This window comes from Anopheles marshallii, chromosome 3, assembly GCF_943734725.1.
Source record: "Anopheles marshallii chromosome 3, idAnoMarsDA_429_01, whole genome shotgun sequence".
NCBI lineage: Eukaryota > Metazoa > Arthropoda > Insecta > Diptera > Culicidae > Anopheles > Anopheles marshallii.
Window position 1 is genome coordinate 27,684,404 of NC_071327.1, and position 17,372 is coordinate 27,701,775.

Sequence of the window (17,372 nt, forward strand, 5' to 3'; positions counted from 1 at the left end):
TGTCATAAAAGAAAAATGGATGGGCATAAAACGCACAGCATAAAAGCAAACATTATTAATTTATCAATATGTACTCCGAACACTGTTGTACCACATGAGGTAACCATTTTGGTGTTGAAATGTAAACATTATTTGCATTTTCATTGTGCTTACACACCCCAAAGAGACCATACAGCATGAAGACAATATACCATTTTATGTTTTTCAATGACATGCCGGTACATAATGAGGGTGTTTCCTGTTATTTTCGCTATTGTGAACCATCATCATCGTCTTTATCAACTTTTTACCGAAAACTTAAAGCGGTAGTGTACCACGAATACAAAATTGGACGTAATAAATTGATTCCATAGCATCGTACGGAGCACATTAGTAAGGTGAATTTAATGAACTAAATAATTTAAATCCCACGGAAAATTTAAAAAAATATCCTCCGAGTAGCACAATAATAGGATAGCAATGCAATGCGTTTTCCTCAACAGGCGTTATTTTCAATCAAGCAAATACGTTTCGTATTGAACATGTTTATATCCGGCTTTCCGCGCTTTCAGCTAAACGAAGTCGTTCGAGCAGCTGCTGTCGGCGCTTTGTTTCCAACGCGTTCTTTTGCAATAGCGCCAAGTAATCCGCCAGATAACCGATTGGATCTGCCGGTTTGGTTCGGGTTAGCGCTGCCAATCCTTTCCGTAGTGCAACTCCTACGCTTTCCTCGATGTAGGCCACATCGTTAGCAACTCGTGCCCGCAATTCCTGCATTGATTCCGACTCCTCAAGAAATTCCCGATCTGCCATGGATGACTGCGAACTGGGACTGGTAGGTTGAGGTTGTTGGGTTCGCTGGAATGGAGAGGATGGGAATTCACTCGATGCACTCAGCATTGGCTTAGTTGGTGTTTCAATGTACACCCGTGTGGCATTTTCATCCGGATAGTATTCACCATGCGCGTCGGCGGAATTTTTTTGTTGGTAAATTTTTTGTCCGAATTTATCTACAAAGTAAACACCGTTTTCGTCTGTGGAAAGGCTGAGCGCGGGAGAAATTTTAATCCATTCACCATCCGGACCTAGACGATATTCGGAAGCACGCGAATCCCGTTTGTATATTCGTTCGCCCGCCTCATTGAGAAAGTATCGTCCATGTTCGCCGTGAAAGTATTCTGTGCGAGCCTGAGCACGGCTCAACATGGTGAGATTTTCGTCAAATTCTTCCTGCTGCTGCAGTATTTGTGCCTCGATCAGGGCTAACTGAGAGGGATTCGTCGCTAGTAGCTTCTGACGTTCTAGCTCGGCCAGCTGGTCACGGTGCTTCTGCGCTACTTCGTCACGAAACATGCCGACATCAGTGGCCAGACTTTTGGACAGACGTTTCAGCTCATCACAACGAGCTTCAAGTAAATTAATGTCGCTAGTGTGTGTTTTACGCTGTTCAACCATTTCTGCATCACATTCAGCCAACAACCTTGATCGTTCTTCAGAACTGAGGGTATCATCGTTGCGGACATCCAGCCGTCGTTGTTCGAGCTTTTGAGTTTCCTCTTGGAACCTGACAGTACGCTCCGATATTTCTCGCTCGATCTGCTCTATGAGATTCTCCAAGCGGACAATCTCGTGCATACCATCTTGGAGTAGACGTCGTCGTTCATCCAGCTGCTTCTGGATTAGCTCCCTTTCTTCGATTAAAAGGGTAACCCGACCCTCAATTTCTTGCCGATTCAGTTCGAGCAGGTCGATGGTGCGCAAGTGCTCCTGTAGATCAAGTCCGTGTTTCTCCCGCTCCTCAATTGCAATGGCGCGCTGCGCTGTGAGACTGTCCGTTGAGGAGAACAGTTTCTGACGTAGAGATACCAGTTCTTCCTCATTCACGTGGATATCATTCAAGGAACGTCGTATCTCGTCCTGCAGTTTAGCATGCATCGTATGAATACTCTCCTCGCTTTCCATCGTGTTGAGTAGCTCACGGAAATCGATCAGAGCGAAAACTAGAAGCGAATTAGCGGCAAACTGTAACCGAACACAGCTGAGCTCAATAGTGTGGTCAAGATTGGTGGCTGGCAGAACGTGCAGGCAGTTTCGATGATTCTTGCAAACGATACCGTGCAAAAAATCTGTCTTTTTCAGCAACGATTCAATTTTTTCCAGCTGGTGAATATCCCCAACAGCCCAAATGATGTCTAAAACACTCCGTCGAAAGTGTTTGTGTGTTCTGTTCAGCTGTTTAAGTGCTCTGAAATGAAGGTGGTAGCGAATGTAACAAATTTACCCCGTTTTTGCTTCACAGCGATATGCTTACTAACGTCTGTAACCGCTCCTGGAAGTGTTTTTCCTGCAGTTCTGGTGGGTCTTCCTTCCGCGCGTCGTTGTATCGGCTTATCCGTTCCAACAAGCCTCTCCTTAAACGCTGCAGTATTTTCACCTTCAGTTCCAGTAATGAAATAATATCCTCCGTTTCACTATCGACGGATAATCGATCTATCTGCTGGCAATATGCCTGCTCGAGTGTACGCTTCACTTCGTCGAATTTGTCCCAAAGGCGCAGAAACTCGGAATCCACTAGCAGGACACCAGTGAGTCGGCGTAGCTGTAGGTTCTTGAGCGCTATATCACGCAGCACCTGGTCAACTTCCTGTGCTGGCGAGTGTGCTTCTGCAGTCATTACGCTGCGTTGTTGCTACCACCGTTACCATGCATGCTGGGTGGTTGTGGTTACTGCGATGCGACGGACCGAAGCGTGAACGATGCGCCTTACTATGCGTATACGACACATCATAAATCTGTCGCTTTTGGGACAGGCTTTCACCGGTAATTAATGGCGAACGCTACTGTGTGGGGTACGGTATCTGACATTGTGACGAAGAGAAACTGTGCGAGAATGTCGAAATTTTCATTTGCTGTAAGATACATGGTTCTACAGTGAAACTGTATGCCTACAATGATCAACTGTAAGCGGAGGAATGTAATATGACGACAAAAATGGACATCTGCCACACGCTTTTTGCGAAAATATTTAAAATTTCTCGCAAGATTAATAGGTTATTAGTGTTACAAGCATAAACATATAGAACGATGTTGCAAAGAGTTGATTAAAAATTATATTAAATATGATTTGTTAACTGTCTTTTAGGTTATTTCATCTCTGAAAAATCCTTGTTTCTTGAAAATTGTGACAAAAGATCCTTTAAATTTGCCAATTAGAACTAAGCCGACTGATTTCCGATGCCTCGGGCGCATAAATACTTCTTGCTACGGAAAGTCAGTTGAGACTCTTACCTCCGATTTGTCGTACGCAAAAGCGTGGTATTTGTCCTTCCAAGAATTGATGATGAATGAACTTTATTTTTAATTTATTGCACCGGATAACGAGTTGTACAGTATTTTAGAAAAAATGATTTCCTATCCTCACAATTGGAGGAGCGGAGAGAGCATTGTAGATAGAAATATACGGCATCATCCAGCTTGTGGCATTCGAATAAATGCCATTTGTCCATATTGATTGGGAGTTTGTAGCAAGTTATATATTTCCCAATAGTTGTTAACATTAAGACGAATCAAGAGTGCAAAAGTATGCTTTTTACATCAATGAACTTTCCCTGCTTCGCATTCTGAGCAAAAGCAAAAGATGACAACCACACTACATTTTTGTCCTGTGTGCAGAATGTGCGAAAAGATTCTTCACTGAACGCGTCGTAAAAAAACTATTTCACAGAAGCGACATTGTCACAACGGGTTTGCTACATGGTACTGCTTCTTTTTATCCCCTCTCACTAGCGTACGCCGAAGTCTTCGTAACCAAACTTATGTATCTTCCTTCATTTGAGTTATGGGCGAAATGATGTTATTAAATTTTCGCACGAAAGGCAATAAAGTTGTAAGTTACAGCCACCTTGCCAACGCAAGGCATACCCCGCTACACGGGAGTGGTACGGAGAAACCTCACCTCTATCGCATAAAGTCCTGCAAGTTGACATCAGTAGCAGTTTGTATCTCAATTTGTTTTGCACTTTGGATGTTCTGGAAAAAAAATCATCATTCACCATCAAGTTATACACGGTTGTACATAGGGGACGTCGTCAGTATAGTGTGACTGCTTCACTGGCTCGTTACCATGCAGTTGGTTTTGCACACAACTGCTGCTGCACTTGACGTTTCTATCTGCTGGCAGCTATTGAACGATACTCAAGCACACAGGCTCGTTAATTTCTGTCTTAATTGTCTTTTTTTGGTGAGGACCAACCGGAGAAGAGCAATGAAATTCTATGAAGGGAGATAAACTCGGAAATAGTTTTGCACTTGATTGCCGTCAGGATGTCATGCATGTCGCCACCGGAGGCATGTCCCTTGCGATGGACGTTCAACGAACAATTAATTAATCGCTTCCCACATCAGTGATTTCTCGTGAAAAACGAAATCCCCGGATAGTAGGCGACGACGATTGTTTGTGTAGGTACGCGTTGGACAGTTGGTTGGTATCTCTCGCACCCCGGATGTTAATGTAGCGTAACCTTTCGCCCGCGTGAAACAGCTGCTTAGTAGGCTTGGAAAGATTTGAAGATTTGATGCGATGAGCAGTTGCTGCTGATGCTGTCAGCAAGATGGCCCGTTCCACCACGATTAAGGACGCACTGAAGCGTTGGCAGGAAGAACACGATGGGCAGGATCCGGTCGAAGCAGTCGACGTACAGTTACAGTTCCGTTGGCCACCGATCGAGAAGATGGATGGTACCCTCGGGACGTTGGCGAACTGTCAGTAAGTGTCGTTTTTTTTTCACTTTCGTTTCCTAGAAGCGAGTTGTGGTGGGATTTTGAAGTGTCATTAATTTGTAATGCATTATTTGTATCGTTTCCTACGTCTGAATTGCTTCACGTACCGAAAATGAACGTCACAGAAAGTTAAGCCTGTCGTCAAATATGATTGAAAAAATTGCCGGCTTGAACGGGATGAAAAACTTGCGAATACTTGCGCTTGGTCGTAACTACATCAAATCACTTAGTGGCATCGTATGTGCCCGCTGTCGCCCGAAGGGCACGAACCTCACCTATTAATCTTTAATTTCTCGTTTAATTTGTGGAAATGAATCGGGGTACACCCATGAACGCCAGGAAGTGGTAGGCGAAACGCTGGAAGAACTGTGGATCAGCTACAACCTGATCGATAAACTGAAAGGGGTGGAAAGTCTGCGTAAACTAAAGGTTCTCTACATGGCGAACAATTCGGTACGTGATTGGGGCGAGCTAGCGAAACTGCAGGCCATTTCCGGCACGCTCGAAGATTTGGTGTTTGCCGGTAACCCGCTGGTGGAAAATCTGGACGAGGCGGTGTATGTGCGGGAGGTGACGAAGCGGTTACCCACGCTGAAGAAGCTTGACGGTGTGCCAATGCTAACGGAGGATGAGGACTAGCGTTTTGTGGTGTCTTTTGCGGTACAGCCAGCGAGGTGTTTATAATCCCTTTGCTGTGTGCACAAAGCGCTCAATTTAGAAAGGCGCCCGTAGGACAGCATACTATTTGAATTCATAAAAGAGCCGAGCATGTGAAGCAGCAGCAGTAGGTTTATATTTCTCCTCTAACACACTTGTGTTGTCATTTTTCGGCTACGATACTTTTGAGCGTTCTATGTAGATGGAGATGAAATGGAATTCTACGGAATGTACGTGGTACCAGCGTGCAGAACACACAGCGCACACTGAGTGTAAACAACTTTCAAGCGTTGGAACTACAGTTTCACACCGTTGAGTAGCACTTTGTCTCTTGACTTCACTTTTGCGCGTGGAGTGTGTTGTGCACTTTCCGATGTTGTCAGGTTTTTTTTTATGTATTTTTCTAGACTATAGAATGGAAGAGTCGTGTATACATTCACTAGCTGGCAAACACTATCTAGATGATAGTACGTGGAAAGCTGGCTAAAGATAAGGGCGACAGAAAACTAACTTTTCACTCAATTGCGAATTTTCCACAACGTTGCTTTTAAGATTGATGTGTCGGTTTGTGAGTAAAAATAATCGATATCTACGGTTCCAGCTATCAGATGTCTATAAATCCTGTAAGAAGTACTTTACTTATTTATTTATGATTTAGTATTGCACTAAATCTATTTCTCAATTAAGTATCTATTTGGTCATCAAACCAATACGGATTAAAATCTTGATATTCAAATATTTAGACACCCAGTTTTGTAATCTTAAAGTTTTTTTTTTTTATTCGTTAAGATATAAAATACAGCATATAAAATAACACATATGCAAGGGGCATAAACTAGTATTACCTAATGAAAAAAATCTAAGGTCAGAATCGTAAAATATTTTATAATTTACGTTTACTGAATTAAGTAGTTTTATAATGATATTTTGTTCTTAGAGACTTAAAAGAGACTTAAGCTTAAAAATTGAAGTTAAGTAAAAGATATTCGAAATGTTACTTCTATCTTTTTTACATCAACATTCAATAACACTGTGCGAATAATTCTGTAATGGTTTTTTTTTCACAGATTCTTCTTTTCGTGTGATCTGAAGAGTTGCAAAATATATTTCAAGTGGTAAGTATTCTTACATTTATAACGCTAGACAAGTGAATTTCTTTTGTGACATATTCCAGAACAGTATAAACCCGTAGTTTCTACGTGTATCATAGACGTCTGTATTCCACCCAGTCTACGAGCTTTACCGAGTGGGCCTTTAATTACTCTGTCCGATCATAGATTCGCGTGCAATGTCATTGCAAATGTCCATAGAGCTTTATTAATGAGCGTCGAATTGAAGATCACCAGCGACGTAAAATTGCATCGCTCGAGGACGTAAGCCTTGAAGATGGGCAAGAGTAATAATTGGAAAGCATTTAATCAGCAGAAATGCTACGGCGCTGTACCGGCTTCAAGGAGCTTCATTGTCTTCATTAGCGTCGACGTAAGGGAAAGTTTATCTGCTTTCATGTTTCCTTTGCTTCGGGTTCGGTGCCATTGCGCTACTAGTCGTGCGGGTCAGCGTAGTAGGTTAGTGTGATAAAGGATTAATCAGAAGTGTAGCATATCTCGATCCTTGACATTGTGCGATGAGGAACAGAGGGATTTTTTTTAGCTATCACATCAAATAGCTAACCACGGACATCTCGCGCAAAGGATAAGAGCACTGGAAAATTGAATCCATCCCCGAGCTCTTGGCACAGAAAAAACGTGGCTGTCGCTCAAAAACACTCAATTTCATCCGAGCAAAAGAAAGCTTTCACATCCGGGTCTCTCATCCGATCCGTTCGTTTCAGTTCCTATGCGTTTTCGCTGAAGACGAACCACCTTACTCTGTGCCACAAACATATTTTTTTTTTATGAAAAAGCTTATCATTCGACCGCCATTCCGTAATGAGCTTTAAAGGATACGTGGTGCGTAAAAACGAACCGTATAATTGTTTTTCTACTGCTTTTATGATTTATCCTAGCAAACACTGTTTTGTGCAGGCTGCTTTTCAGTTGCACCTTTTTGTGCTACTTTTGAACGTGTATCCCTTGTGTGTATCTCATGACTCCTGCTAACCGCACTGGCTGTCGTTCATCTTGTTCGTTTACACAGTCGTGTATGATAACGACGATGCTGAAGTGAAAGAATTGCGAAATAAATCAGCAAAAGAGCGAAACTATAAAAGCACCTGCTCTATCTCACCTTCCTTCCTGTTTATTATCGTAAAACATTTCTATAGAAATCGCGCAATCCAGCCACATTGCACTGCGCAGGAGTTACGCTGGCTGGCAACGGAGAAGTAAAGATTGTTCTCAACTGCATCCTCAATCAGGTTTCTAATGGTTCCTTTTGCTTTCTTGCACACAGTTGTGACAGTTTCAAACAAAGAAGGCTAAAGTTAAATATATGCGTTTGAATTCCACATGGACATTACAAAGCTTGTCGTCTGTAGAATTCAATATTTATGCTACGTATCTCACACAATATGTTGTTATATCAAAATGACAGAACTTTCTTATTTGTGTGACTTTAGATTTTTTAGAGTACAAAGTTTGTTCAAACATCCCTTTAGAGAAAGCCTTCGCTTCATTCCGAATGAAGTTTGGAAAATTTTTTAAACCAGTGGCTTTAAAATCGATTACGACATTGCTCCTTCAAATTCATTGTTTTAGATAGCTTGTAAAAACCAATTCCCGTAAAAATCCCACCGTGGCTTTTCCAATCCCAACTGTGCATGCCAGACATAAAGCAAACATGCGTCTAGCTGGTATTCGCTTCACCTAAATGCAAGCTTAAAAAAAAAACAACACACCCGCCCAAAGCAACGTGTCGACCAGACGAGTCCGAGAAATTCCTTCGCATAGTTGCGCGCCCGTCCACATCCGTTAGTGCAGGCGATGGTTTCTGCCATGCTCTCGAATGTTGCTACAGTTCGTCTGCAAAGTTTCCATTTCTTTGTTGTCTGCCAAAGGTGCACGGGGCCGAAGTATAATTCGCATCGCCAAGGTATGCTGACCCGCACTCCTTCAGATAGAGTGGCGAAGGCGATTTTAAGCCGGACGGAGAAGTGGCTCCGTGAACGATTTTCAGTTCGGTGTTTTTGCATGTAGACCGAAAAGGCGAAATTCGCTGAACCATTATGCTATCGCTATGCTACGATCCACAAGTTCATTTTGTTTGCATTTCTCTTTCGTTTGAACAGCGGTCAATGATGAAAGGTCAGGCTTTAGAAGATGCATCTATTCATGATAATCATTTCCGATGCGTATCATTTCTCAATCTAATTGGATTTTTTGTGATGGTCTTCGATACTTACGTGTACTCAATGTACACAGAATGTACCTCAATGTATGTATATGAAGCATGACAATGCTAGTCAACGTTGAATCGAACGCCCAATGCAAATATGCTCTATTCAATGTATCATATGGAGCTTTTCGTTGACAGAGGTATTAGCCGAAGAGGCGTTCTATTATTTCATGATTCCGATACTGCACGATGCTGTCAAAGGCTGACAAAAACATTTCCATCCGTATATGATATTGGAAAAGCGTATAACTACCACCGTGGGCCGGTTGCTTTTCTTTCATCTAGCTCAACCAACACCGTACCCGTAGCAGGGCCCTTTTTATGTCCTCCCAAAAAACAACACATCGTGAAGAGAGACTGAAAGACAAGCGTGTAACCGTCATCCAACACCTGGTTGTATCGTGCTTTGCAGCATCGTGAACACATTCTGTGCAGCTGATGTCGCAAGTATTATTGTAGCATTAGCTATATGATTGCAAAAATTGTCATTCTTACCAACCTGTGGTCTTGAGAATATTTGCTGCAGGTTAATAGTAACATCGAGTGTTACATATTCGGAACGATAGCAAACTCGCTTTAATCTCGCGACCTCCAGACCCCATTCTTATATGATTATCTTGTGCTCGTTACAATTATTCGTACATTATTATCGTGATTTTGCTAAGAATTTTTTTGGACGATTGCAAGTTAGATACGTTTGAAGTATCATTTTTAGGACACAACGATTGACAACATTGAACCGCTCGAACATTTAAGTTACTGACATGTGTTTTAACGTGAAAGTTTGAATTGTTTGTTTTAAAAAGTTTAGAAAACCTCCACAAGATGCATCCATCCTCAGGAAATGTTGGTACTCCACAGCCCAATCATTGCCCAATGATTGCTTCCGTTTCTCGATGGAAATGCACCACATAAACAGCTGCATCAAAAATTCACACCGTGTTTAAATCACGCCCAGAGATACCTGTGCCAAGGTCAATCTGGAGAAAAAACTCCCGGATGGCATGCTAAACGTGATTTAATGTCACGATTGTGCATCCATCCGATATTGAGTCTTGCAAACACGATCGATCTTGGTTGCTTGCAGCAGCGATTCCCGATTCCTCGCCCGAAATCGAATCGTTGGCAATGAAAGTTAATGTTACTTTTTTGCGTTATTGGAGTCTTGATATGGGGCCCACCTCAATATGCGAGAAATCGTTGGACTCAGTCCATGCAGAAGGATGGTTTCGCATTTGCTGCGCCCGTACGACGATACGCCAACGATATGCCGAGCAATCATTGGATCGGGCGAAGGTAGTGGATGTAGATTCCTGATTTATCGCCCTCAGATCGAGCATTTTCCATTACATGGAGCTGTTGGATGCAGGAGCTTTTTTTTGCGTTTCTTCCCCATCTACCCCAGTTGAACGCCAAACGGGAAAGCCACCATTGTCGAGCTGCGAAATATAGAATCCTCAGCATCATCAGAGCCATCTGCTAACATTCGAAAGCGCGAAATCCTTGACTTCAAGGTAACGTCTATTATGCTCCCGGTATACATTCTCATTTCCATCGTTTCCCTTCGAGTGGCACTTGGGAAATGGATGGAAAATGGTGTTATCGTGTGGGCCGAACACAAAACAAAGGCAATGCAACAAAGCAGCGGTACCCCTGCGATGCAGTTCTCTCCAGCCTTTGCATGCACGTGATATACCGGCTGGTATGTAAGTATATTATAATCATTTAGTCCTTGGACCGGTTCGGCGTGCTTTCTTTTCGCTGCGAATAATTGTGCCGGACGGAAAAGGAGATATTAATTTTTCACTGACGCTATTGTATCGTGCCTTTACGATGCATTTGAATGCGTCTTTGTCTGAATGGTAACAATGCAACAAAGTTCTATGCTGCACCGCACCTTTCCAAACACCGGTTTGTTAATCTAGGTTGAGGATGTTTTGTATTTTAGTGCAATAATGGTCATTGAGTCGTACCGATAGGATTCTCTAGATCAAATGGAGCAAAAAATTGTAAAATGTATCGTTATAATTTCTACCCGGAAAAACGAATTATTTTGTCCATCATATTTGGGAGCGCTTTTATTTCATACCATTAAAAACATTGAAATGAGTTTTATTCGTGGACTCACGGTCATATTTTCCTGTTAAGCGCTCCGTACGAAATTAATATTCTGGACGGGACTGGTAGAATTAAACGCTCATCAAGTGTATTTTTCACTGCCGGCGAGTATTTTGTTGACCCTAGAACTATACGGAGAGCTTAGGCACCCACAAAACTCGGTAATCTTCATAATCCTCGTGGGAATGTGATGTTGGATGTGTTAAAAGTATGGTTTAATTATAATGGAATAATATCCAAAGATAATGAGTTTAAACATTTTTTTATAAACACGTTTATGCTTCTTAAATAGTTGGAAGTATGTTTTTATTTACGAAATACTTCAATAACAATGTCGAGCGAAAGAAGCGAGAAGACCATCTTAGAAATGAATTTATTATGCCAACCTTATCAAAACTGGGAAAGCCAACCGCATCGAGGATTAGCTTTGCTGGAAGTCATCGTCCGGTTTGCGATCCTTTTCCTTTTGGCATATCGGTTTGCAGGGCTTAAATCGTTTCACTTTTGCGAGGCTTCTCATCCACTTCTAATAGCCAAGAAAATCTCACTCAGAGAACAAACGGAGCTGAAAATTGTGTCGAGCATTTTCCCTCCAATTTCCCACCGGTCGTTGTAACGTATTTCGTAGAAAACGAGATTCAACGGACGGCAGACGTAACGATTCCGATGTACAAATCATGCTTGACTACTTGACTGGGTTTGGGAAAGCCGAAAGTCCCTCGGGCATGGAAAGGATGATACAACTGTCCACCCTAAACCCTGCGGAGCAGTCGGTGCTGTCGGAGCGCGCTACATGCCCGGACATGCTGCGTCGATTGTAATACATCAAAAGCAATCACTTTACGGATTCTTCTTATGCCAGAGTACGAAAGCGAAAGCAGTAATGCAATAACAATGTTGCGACGTTTTGATACGGTCGACATTCCACCCTTCCCGATGCGTATGGTATATGGTGGAAAATGATTTCATGAATTGTTGAAATATAATTATTGAAGAGTTTATATTTTTAATAAGGATATCCTGTTCTCATCTTTTACAGATACAGTTTTCCCTTTTCGAGTGTTCTTGAAATTTGAATGATCCTGTCATATGCAGCATGTCTGCCTCGTGCATCAAACTTTTATGCTCCGTACAATATGGGACGATGAAATAATTCTCTTACGAGGGTCGTTTTTTGTGGCGCATTGGATATTTATTGAATTGTTGTTCAGTTTTTCATGCATTTTTGCAGATTTATCCTTTTATTGGCTATTTGTGATGTGTGTTAAAACAGCTTGTCTATTCGGAGGTTACTTTATTGGCACTAAGACTCAACGACTTTCAAATCTCATAATTTTCTTGATAATATTTTGAAAGCTTCGGTGATCTCCAGGCATCTCCGAATCTGAACAGTGCATTACCGATGTCACAGCATATGTGTACTTCATTGAAGTCTTAATTAACTCTGTTACTTACGGGTTTGGACAGGAAAAAAGGTTAAGCTTTTTCATCCTCTTTCCATCCCTTATCCTGCAAAAAGCCTGCAAACAATGCACACAATTAAGCAGCGAATAAACAGCTCCAAGCTCGCCAAACATTTAACCACAGTTCAACAAGTGTCAGCAACAGCCATTAATCATTTCGATAAAAGCTTCTACCACGATTGAGAAATACAAAAAAAAAACAACTCTCTCATCCTATCCGAATCCTAACCCCCATCGTTCAACACTTCAGATCAGCACGACGAATCTCGACAAACTTGAGTCTGCGGTTCTTGTCCATCAGCGACGCACTGGCGATGGGTTTTGCGGTTACCATTCTGGCACACGTTGGTTTTTGCCATGTTTGTGCTGGAGTTTTCGTGGAAGTTTGTGTTTCTGTTGGTGCTGCAAAAAAAAAAAAATGTTTTTTGAACCCGAATTTGTAACAAAGTTGAGCAACAGTTGTGCCACCTTCCGGTTTAAAAATTAGAGCATGTGAACTGGAAGTGACTTTTCAACTGAATAGCGTTTAATTGAAAGCGCCGATAGGTGTGCAAGGTGTGTATTTGAAATCAACTTTTAAATTGCGGATTGTACACATTATTTAATCTGGAGGGGGTTAATTCTTAGCTTGTAAAATGTTTTTAGTAAAAGTTTGAAGTAAAATGTAATATTATATTTGTTGCAACGTCGCAACTAAATAGCTTTTATGCGCGAATTTATTTTAAAGACTTTTATTTAGCAATAATAACGTTTATAACCACTGTAGGGCTGTAGGTGGTGTAGGCTTTAAAAAACGTCTTCTTTCGCGGCGATTACTTTTGCTACTACCTCAGTAATATTTCGTCAACCAGCTGATCGGGCGCCGGTTGTCCCTGAACCTTATGACCTGGGTTGCCCTTTTCTCTGATTCGTTCGCCCCGCGTCCATTTGTTGCTTCGCTCCCACGCAGTTGTTATCTCTTTCCACTCAGGAGTGGCCAGCGCCATCTAGCGATCGGTAGCACGACTCTTTGCATATCGATCGCACATCAAGATCGAATCGACCACCAGATGACAGCTGGTAAACAACAACCGAAGCTTTCTGAATTGTGCCAACATTCCCCACCCCGTGAACACATCTGCTTGCACGAAACTGTTGTTCACAATCGATTTCGCGCACTATTCTGTACTGGTGTTAAACGTTTGTTGCTGGTCATCTAGTTCCGCGTTTATCACGGCCAATTTCACCGTCGGGCGTCTCAATATTTTTCCCGTAGCAGTACGTACTGCTGCTTGTCTAACTGTACCATCGCTTCCCGGGAACGTTTCCTGCACTATCGCCCGTGGCCACTCTTTCCTGGGGCCTTCTGTAATGAAAACTAAATCGCCTGGTTCTAACTGTTTGCTTCGAGCTAGCCATTTCGTACGTCGGTTAAGCGTCGGGACGTATTCTTTCAACCAACGGTCCCACATTGTTTCAGCAAGAACCACTGCTCGTTGGTAGCTACTACGAAGGGCTACAGCTAATTCCGGTAACGCTCGCAACTTTTCTTTTCTACCAGCTGAGTCGCCTAAAAGAAAATGATTCGGAGTTAATGCTTCCTTATCTGCGGACGTTTGGGGCATATATGTTAGTGGGCGAGAGTTTATCAAACTTTCTACTTCAATCAGCACCGTTGTCAAAATCTCATCGTTCAACCTTCTTCCATCATCTAACGCTTTCAATCCTTCTTTGACACTCCGTACCAAACGTTCCCATACTCCACCCATATGCGGCGCCGATGGGGGGTTGAAAGACCACGTAGTGTAAGTGTTTGTAAATGTAGCGGCACAGGTGAGATTAACATCTGCCATCTGTTTTTTCAGCTCGTTGCAGGCCCCTTGAAAATTCGTTCCAATGTCTGAAAATATTTCGGCCGGTGGTCCTCTTCTACAAACGAATCTTTTGATGGCCATTATGCACGATTCCGTAGACAGGCTATGTGCAATCTCCAGATGAACCGCTCGTGTCACCAAGCAGGTGAAGACAGCCACATACCGTTTTTCATTTCGTCGTGCATTAGTGACATCTATTGGGCCGAGGTAATCCACTCCTACGTTGCTGAATGGACGTATAAACGGTGTAAGTCGTTGCGTTGGTAGTTGAGCCATTCGAGGACTTTGTGATTTACACTTTCGTATTTTGCAGCGTTGGTAGGATCTCATAACTTTGTCGATAGCTGTTCGCAAACATGGTATATAAAAACGCTGACGAACTTCGTTTACTACAGTCTCTCGATTAGCATGCGCGTAGCGTTCGTGGTAGTGACGTAGTATTAGTGTCGTGATATGGTGTTGAGCGGGAAGGATTATTGGGAACCTTGCATCGAAGGGTATGTTAATAGCGTTAGCGGTGCGTCCGTCCATTCTAAGTACCCCTTCTTCATCTATAAACGGGTCAAGGTTGTACAATAGGCTCGTTCGTTCCACAGTTGGTTTTGTGGCTAGCCTATCTTCGTCGCCATTCATAAGAGTTTTTAAATCTCTTTGGAAGGACTCCTTTTGTGCCATGCGAAATAGGATTATTTCTGACCGCCGAAATTCTTCTGACTCTATTGGGACAATCTTTGCTTGCACCTGCCCCTTGATGATAAGCTTCGATTGCTTATCGGTAGCTATGAGGGTTCGTATAGATTCTCCTTTCCTCTTCAGTCGACAGTTAGATGGGAATCTTTGGACTACTGCAACTGTCCTCAGAAGTATTGTCCATTTTGAAAAGCGGGATGTGTCTATGTAAGGTACGTCGGGGGGATAGACTGCATGAGCGAGAAGATGAACTTTGCTTTCCCTTTTTTCCTCCACTGTGGGTTTCACGGGTTTTTGTTCTGGCCAGAACTCTTTCGGATGGTAGAGAAACGACGGGCCATTTAACCATTTTCCTTGTGCGTTGATTTCCGAGTCTCTATTCCATTTAGTCAGGCAGTCAGCTGGATTTTCTTGTGTAGGTACATGTCTCCAGTTACACGAATCCGTAAGTGTTCGAATTTCTCCGACCCTATGAGCCACGTATTGTTTGAATTCGCGCGGGGGAGATCGAATCCAGGAAAGTACAACTTCGGAATCCGTATGGATATACTTTTCCGTTACTTTGATGTCATGATTTTCACAGACGGTGTGCATCAGTCTTGCGCCGAGTACGGCTGCTTGCAGTTCCAGCCTTGGTACTGATAAATGTTGCAAGGGAGCCACCTTGGTTCGTGACATTACTAACGCGCAACGAACTTTGTCTCCCATCTCTAGTCGGAAATACGCCACACACCCATATCCTTGCTCACTAGCATCTGTGAAGACGTGTAATTGAACAGCTTCTGGTGGTATGGGTGAGGCACCTTTGAAGTACCATCGTGGTATCTTAAGTTGGAAAATGATTGGTAACATAGCAATCCATTTTTTCCATTTGGCGTATTCATTATCACCTATTTGTTCATCCCAGTCAATGCACGTCCTCCAGAGGTCTTGCATCAGTAAGCGTCCGTGGATCAAAATCGGAGACAATAATCCCAACGGGTCGAAAAGACTCATGATCACTCTCAATGAAATCCGTTTTGTGGGGCGTTTATCTTCCATAACGTGGGGTTTTAGGTCTCGGTGCCAAGATGACGTGAACCGAAAAACGTCCTTATTTGGATCCCAAACCATTCCAAGCACTGTGGTTTGGTTTTCGTTTAGTTTAAAGGTTACTGGGTTTTGTTTGTTGTTAGACTCTTCCATGCATTCTAGCAGGGTTGGATCGTTGCTCACCCAGTTACGCATATTAAAACCAGCTTGGGAATGGATGAACTTAACTTGTTTTGCTCGCTCGATCGCTTCTTCCCTGGTATTGCAGCTGTCGAAATAGTCATCCATATAGGTGGAACGTTTTATAGCAGCTGCGGCAATCGGGTATTTAGTCGCGTGTTCGTCTGCGTTACGATGCATAATGTATTGCGCAGAGCATGGCGAGCAAGTGGCACCAAATGTAGCAACATCCATAAGGTACACATCTGGATCTTTATCATCCTCGAACCGGAACATAAATCGTTGGCTGTGGGTGTCCTCGCTTCGAATCCGGATTTGGTGAAACATCTTTTCTATGTCTCCACCAAATGCAACCCGTCTTTGTCTGAATACACATAATACTCCCGGCAACATCGTGAGTAAGTCGGGTCCCTTTAGAAGCTGCGAATTTAAGGACACTCCATTGACCTTTGCTGCTGCATCCCACACAAGACGCCTTTTCGTTGGTTTTTTTGGGTGAGTCACGACGTTTAATGGGAGGTACCACACTCTCTTTTGATCCACTGAGTTAAGCTCATCTGGCGATGCTTTATGCGCGTACCCTTTTTTGACGTAAACTTTAATTTGCTCATGTACTTCTCTTTTTAAATCAGGATCTTTGCTTAACTTCTTTTCTAGAGCGAATAACCGTTTCATTGCCATTGGTTTGCTATCAGGGAAACATATGTTATCGTCTTTCCAGAGAAGACCTGTTGTGAACCTGTCGTCTATTTTAACTGACGAATTCTTCAGTATTGATTTGGCTCTGGCTATATCGGTGGGTTCTGCAACGGAGCCAATGTACGTTCCAACGTCTTCAACTAAGAATTGTTGCCGTAGTATCTCATTTAATTCACGGTTGGAGTCGTCTTTGCCGGTTCCCTCTTCGCGAGATTCGTCGCGGGAACAATCTCTTACTGTTTCTAAGTGGTGGTTGACTGGCAAAGCTGATATACTAAGATGCTTGTTCGTCGAGTGTTGTTGGGATACTTCATCCTTTTCCGCGTCCACGTTCACTCCCCCATCGCGTTTGGTTTCGCGGGAGTATTCAACTGGCGTCTTAGGGAGAAGACCGCTGTTTGTTCCCTCTTCGCGGTTATTGTCGCGGGAACATTGCACTACAAGAACGTCTACTTCAGCTTTACCGGCACTCACTTGATTCGGGCCATAGATAGCCCAACCTAGAGCACTCCTCACTGCAATCGGCTCGTTGGGTTGGCCAAAACGAGTCTCCAACGGCTTGATGAGGTCCACATCTTGAAGTCCA

The 17,372-nt window shown here is 42.9% G+C and overlaps 2 protein-coding genes across 2 annotated transcripts; one reads left to right on the forward strand and one right to left on the reverse strand.

Annotated features, from left to right (window-relative positions):
• Window positions 1-525: 525 nt before the first annotated feature.
• LOC128715048 (uncharacterized) lies at window positions 526-2,653 on the reverse strand. The gene is made up of 2 exons (XM_053809929.1): window positions 2,295-2,653; window positions 526-2,224 (listed from the first exon to the last, which is right to left on the reverse strand). Exons 1-2 carry the CDS (start codon window positions 2,651-2,653, stop codon window positions 526-528), a joined length of 2,058 nt encoding a protein of 685 aa, XP_053665904.1.
• Window positions 2,654-4,589: 1,936 nt separating this feature from the next.
• LOC128711084 (dynein axonemal light chain 1-like) lies at window positions 4,590-5,397 on the forward strand. The gene is made up of 3 exons (XM_053805947.1): window positions 4,590-4,744; window positions 4,884-4,995; window positions 5,098-5,397. The coding sequence occupies exons 1-3, from the start codon at window positions 4,590-4,592 to the stop codon at window positions 5,395-5,397; spliced, it is 567 nt and encodes a 188-aa protein (XP_053661922.1).
• The last annotated feature ends 11,975 nt before the right edge of the window (window positions 5,398-17,372 follow it).

Coding starts and splice junctions, on each gene's coding strand:
- LOC128711084 (XM_053805947.1), top strand. CDS start 4,590: ATGGCCCGTTCCACCACGATTAAGGACGCACTGAAGCGTTGGCAGGAA. Junction 4,745..4,883: donor GGGACGTTGGCGAACTGTCA/GTAAGTGTCGTT, acceptor TGAACGTCACAG/AAAGTTAAGCCTGTCGTCAA. Junction 4,996..5,097: donor TCAAATCACTTAGTGGCATC/GTATGTGCCCGC, acceptor CATGAACGCCAG/GAAGTGGTAGGCGAAACGCT.
- LOC128715048 (XM_053809929.1), bottom strand. CDS start 2,653: ATGACTGCAGAAGCACACTCGCCAGCACAGGAAGTTGACCAGGTGCTG. Junction 2,225..2,294: donor TTCCAGGAGCGGTTACAGAC/GTTAGTAAGCAT, acceptor CCTTCATTTCAG/AGCACTTAAACAGCTGAACA.